General features: G+C 40.1%; 1 protein-coding gene across 1 annotated transcript; it reads right to left on the bottom strand.

Moving 5' to 3' along the window:
• Nucleotides 1-255: 255 nt before the first annotated feature.
• Nucleotides 256-3,811, bottom strand: LOC142901413 (tumor necrosis factor receptor superfamily member 5-like). Its single transcript, XM_076045917.1, has 7 exons — nt 3,696-3,811; nt 2,786-2,876; nt 2,453-2,578; nt 1,806-1,961; nt 1,277-1,364; nt 995-1,203; nt 256-424 (listed from the first exon to the last, which is right to left on the bottom strand). Exons 1-7 carry the CDS (start codon nt 3,807-3,809, stop codon nt 291-293), a joined length of 918 nt encoding a protein of 305 aa, XP_075902032.1. The 5' UTR covers nt 3,810-3,811; the 3' UTR covers nt 256-290.
• Between the last annotated feature and the right edge of the window lie 1,746 nt (nt 3,812-5,557).

The raw sequence follows: 5,557 nt of genomic DNA, 5'->3' as shown, positions 1-5,557 counted from the left end.
TGGCTCATTTCCCTGTTGGAAGGGGAGAGCTGACTAGTCTGGTGAGGGACTAGAGGACTGTGAAGCTGTCTCCTGGCGCCTATTTATGGTTTTTGGGTTAAAAGAATAAAACTTAATTTCTTCCTGCAATTGACGCTGCCTGCCTCCTCCTTCTACTCCACCACCTCAATCCGGTCGGTCCAGATCCCCTTTTTCGTGGGGAGGCCACTTTGCCCCTCCACATTAGGGTATTTAGGTACTTTTAACCGGGTTACATTTGTTTTCCTTGTTGTCTTCAGTCTTATTTTCCCTCAGGAGGTAACAGGCTCACTGGGGACGTCGGCTCCACTTTTTTCTGTGACAAGTGTGTTGACCCCTTCATAGGCGCCAACACAAAGTCCCCAACATGCAATGTTCATGGATGCCCGTGGCCTACGTCCACAATCTGCAATACAGAAAAAAAAAGAAAATGTAGTGCAGCTGAACTTAGTTTTCACCGACGTGTAAAAAAGAAAACAAACTGCCAAGCACCACAAACTCACAGCAGCCGTAGAAACAACAAACATGAAGGGAAACGTGGTGTGTGTGTGTGTGTTGGTTGTTTGTATGTCTTGTCTGTTTTGTTTGTATTTTGTTTTTAGAAAATCTAAAAGCTAAAACAATGGTCGCTTTTTACATGTTGTTACAGGTTGTTTGACGTCAGTCTTTTCAAAGTAATTTAAGTTTCCTGGCAGTCCTAGAGCCTATAGATGGCAGTATAACACCAATGCCCTGGGAAAAATCACTGGAAGCTAATAATAATATAGACCACATAAAATAATACTGGGATCTCCTTGTTTCTGCTTTTGATTGTTGTGTTTTGAGGCACCTCTGGAAATGATTGAGCACTTTAGAAATAAAAGATTGATTCACTGATTGATTGATAAAATAACTAATATTTCTTTGAAGATATAATCAAAAGTAATATATAGTAAAATATTAGCAATGTATATTCTGACCGCTGTACTTTTCATACCTTGTTTGTCCTTTTCTTTTTTCTTCTTTTTTCCTTTTCTGCAACGCCAGTAGTAAACAAGTCCTCCAGCTATTGAGGCCGCCACCACCACTATCAGTGACACAGCAACGCCAACAATGACTCCCGTGTGATCAGAACCTGGTGGTCCACATTCAGTATCAGCTGATGAACTTCCTGCTTTAATCAGCAGCAGATTCAAAGCTTGACATCTGGAAAGACAGAAGAGCAGGTTAGAGCAGCGTTCAGAGGAAAGGCTGTCCTGCTGTCTGAAGCTTCACTCACTGTGTGTGTGGCTGACAGGAGGAAGAGGTTCCATTTGAAAAGGTTCCACCAGGGCAGGCAGAACACTCAGTGTCTTGATGCCATGAACCTGTGACAACAACATCCAACAAAGAGTCTAATTTTTTAAAAGGAGTTCTGCATAAACATAATTTTAGTGGATTAAGTAATAATTTCAAGAAAACAATTCTAAAATCATTGAAAACAGATGCATAGACTAATAATTATTGACAAGTTTTGTTTACAGAGATTTTAAAAATCTGTTTACATTTGGGAATTTGGGAAGTTTAAAACATAATGCATATTCTAAATGTCATTGTCCAGTGTGCACAATCCACCACATGCAGTGTCTTATTCATATATAATTCATGTAAATGTGATCGACAGTTTCCATTAAAGTTAAAATATTGTTTTTGTTTTGTGTGTGTCAATCAGGTGACATTCACAACAAGAGCAGACAGGACCGACAACTTTTGTTCCCACACAGTGAAAACTTTGGTCCACAGTCAAGAGTCAAAGTCCTGAAACCAACCTTTCTTACTGATGTATTGTCCTGGTTGGCAGCTTGAGTGTTGCTTTGCTGCTGCACAGCTTCCTTGACTGGCGTCCACACAGTAGAATCCCTCCACTGGCTCACAAACACAATCTGAAGTTGTTGTGCACGCAGTCTTTACAGTTAATCCTGAATCTGTCAACACAGAAACAAGAACTTCAATATAACAAAGCATTTTTTTCACCTTTGACTCCTCCTCCCTAATTGTCAGTGTGGCCATCTATTGCAAAGCCAGCAAGGAAAAGCAGATTTACACACATAGATCATGATGACACACTGGCCGAGCACAATGACCCACAAAGACTCTGGCATTAGGGACCTTTAGGATTTGGTCAAACTGGTGCTGCATGTGGGGCTGCTGTTGGTGCTTCAATGTGCAGTGGTGGCAGCTTTGTCCACTTTCACTCTTTGCTTACACATTTGTTCATGTTTGTGTTTGTTTAAGGATGTTGTGACTGGTGGTTGTTTCTGTTATTGTTGTTCCTACTCTGGTGTCACTCACCACTGCTGCCCCTCTTTAATGTTTCATTGTCTTTCTGTATGTTCTCTCTTCATTATCCTTTTATTGGACTCGGGGCTCTACTGAACCTGATGATTGATGATGATTGATGATGATTGATGATTACCTGCATCACAGTTTTGACATGCAAAACAGTGTTGGAGTTCGTTTTGCTGATGCATGAAGGTTCCTTCTCGACACCCACTGCAGGATGTTGGACGGATTTCATTGCAGTCTTTCCTCACATATTCACCTGGTGAAAAAATAAGTAATTGAATAATCATAATAACACTCAGGTCTCTTTATGTTTGGGGAGGTGGACACATAGATGTATAATATTACTTTATTATCTGTTTCTGTGACACACCTCCATCATTAAAAACACTAAAAATGACTGATTGATAATAATGAGACTCTAAAGTAAAATGTAGACTGAAAAACTGTTTGAGTTGGATCTTACCAGGAGGACACTTTGCACAACAGTTAGTCCCAAGCATGTACTCTGGATGATAACATTGGGAGGAACATCCACTGATACTCAGCAGCAGAATCTGTGAAAAGTAAAAGACACTCACTGTCACGGCCAAGTTGTAGTTGCAGTACTTTAGCATGTATTTATATTGAGCTGGTTGTGTGTGGCATTTAACACTGTGTGAAACAGTTGTGTCAGACTGCTTCACTTCTGCAGTGCCATCAGTGTTTCACATATATGCTCAATATTTCACTCAGGGTGGTGGGGAGGCTGGAAGGAGGCCACCACAAGTTTACAGCCTTGTTTGTTGCATACAGGTTAATTCACTATTTCTGACATTTAAAGTAAGACTTTAAACACTCTCAAGTTGAGAAATAAAGTGGAAACTAAAGGACTTGACTGCTCTGTGTCAAAATCTCAGTGTGTTTGAAATGCTCTTTGTTTCTCAGCACCAACCTGTTGCTAGATCACCAACTGGACTGAAAAGTGCAGTGAGTTTTCTTTTACCATGACAGCTTCTTAGTCCTCAGTTACCACTGACCTGTTTACACACTTTAAGAAATGGTTTGATGGATGAAAAAAATCTATAATAATTTCCAAAGGGGAAAACTTTTAAGTGTTTCGGAAAAAAGAAAACATTTTTGTTTTAAGAAGTGGTTGAAATGGTGGAAGTGCAAATCAATCAATCTCCAAATCTCAAGTTCACACACTGTAAAACTTTTTTGACACAAGCTGTGTTTTTCCATTTATTTATTTCTAAATATTGTCCTGAAGTGTATGAGACTGAGAAATAAAGGCAAAAGTTGATGAGGAGCAAGACACTGTATGAATACAGCACAGTAGAAATGTATACATAAACAATATAGATAATAAAAGATTAATTTACAAATTATTTTACCATTAGAATAGAGACTGTGGCAAAGTCCATCATATATCTTGAAGGAGTCAACACACTGAGTTCTGAGCAAAATGTCAACATCACCGGGACACCAACTGGAAAAACTGCATCCATCACTGGAAAAACAAGGAAAAGAAAATTCAAGTTAACACATTTAATTTGATAAAGACAAATGTTTGATTAGACTTTCCATCAACTGGAGTTTGATTTTCTATCTGTTCTATCTTTGTGTTGGAAGTGTCAAACCTTAATATTCCTGCATTGTGTTAAAATGTGCTTTTATTTTGAGAAATCATTTTTCAATTTAATTTAATATATTTTAGAATCATAACTGAGGATACATTTTCTCTCACTGCTTCTCCTGCACTCAGCTTCACACCTACAGCCAATTGAAAGTTGCCAGTTGACACTGTTTCACTGTCGTAACGCTGCACTCAGACCTGAGAGCATCCTTGACTATTATCATGACTTTTATAAGGATTATTAACCACTCGTCCCTGCAATACACCTGAGGACATTTTTAAATTGCTAGCAAAACATTTATTGAAACCAGGTTGAGGACAAAATATAATTCTGCAGTCTGATTATTATGATGACACAGCTGACAATAAACTATAAAATAAGCAGTAAACTGGAAGGTAGAAAGGAGCCTGTGTGTTCATGTGTTTGTGGCTGATGGATGAGAACAGCTATGTGAAAATAATAATAAACTGAGCATAAACTTTACTATGAAGTGATTGATTTAAAATAAGTACTAATGTGTAGTGTAGAAGGGTTGAGTTGGAGCAACTGGACTCAGTTCTGGAGATCTTGAAGACGTTTGGTCTCTCATCTGAAAGGCTTCCAACTGAAGAAGCCTTGAAACATCTTCAAGATCACAAGAACGAGTCCAGTTGCTCCAACTTAACCGTTCATCTTTAAGACCTGGGAGGTTAATGCAACCGACTGGGTGGCCTGGGGGACAGCTTGATCGAGAGGGCGCCGCACACTGCAACCACCTAAGGCTGGGCCCCCCTGGTGCGAGTGGGGGACCGTGCTACGGGGCTGGAGCCCCGGGGGTGGCCTGTAGTCTAGTTTACCTTAAGATGAAGAATGAAAGGGCTGCATATTTCAAGCCAAAACCTTCCGCTTCCATTTGATGTAGGAATGTGTGTTGAAGTGTGTTTGGATGATGAGCAATTCACAGCACATTAAAAGGTGTGACAGCCAGCCCCGTTCTCTCCTACTGTGCAAAGTGGCTTGAGGTGACAGTGACCTCTCAGTGCTGCTACATGATCTCAGTGAAGTTGGCCCTCCACCCTCAAAAAAATCTTTTCAAAAATACTTTTAATCGTTTGTGCTGGATTGTACAGCAAAAAGTTTCGTTTGTGCTGCTTCACTTTTTGAGATAATAATATATCCATAACGAGTGACGTCACGCAGCCCCCCAGTATCGTTCAACTGATCTCAAAATGGTCTCGTTTGTTTGTGCCGCAAAGATTTTTGTTTGTGCTGCCTTACTATTTGAGATATTAATATATCCATGACCTGTGACGTCACGCGGAACGACAGGCAATTCTGGACACTTCTTTATTACTGAACATATTCACGTATGAAAAAGTAAAGCACAAATCAAGCACAAACAAACAAGACCATTTTGAGTTCAATGGGATGATATGGGAGGGGAGGGGTTCCGCTTGACGTCACGAGGTAAAGAAGCGGCTCGCGCCCGCGCCCATCCACTTAGCAATAACGTTTAATATCTCAAAAAGTAAAGCAGCACAAACGAAACTTTTTGCTCCACAAACCAGCACAAACGATTGAAAGTATTTTGAAAATGTTTTATTGAGGGTGGGGGCGCCAACATCACGGTTGCCCCAAAC

Source organism: Nelusetta ayraudi, unplaced genomic scaffold, assembly GCF_046127955.1.
Source record: "Nelusetta ayraudi isolate G7.1 ecotype Tasmania unplaced genomic scaffold, CSIRO-AGI_Nayr_v1 ptg000088l, whole genome shotgun sequence".
NCBI classification, from domain to species: domain Eukaryota; kingdom Metazoa; phylum Chordata; class Actinopteri; order Tetraodontiformes; family Monacanthidae; genus Nelusetta; species Nelusetta ayraudi.
Note: the sequence above shows the minus strand (reverse complement) of the source record. Positions and strands in the feature narration are given on the sequence as shown.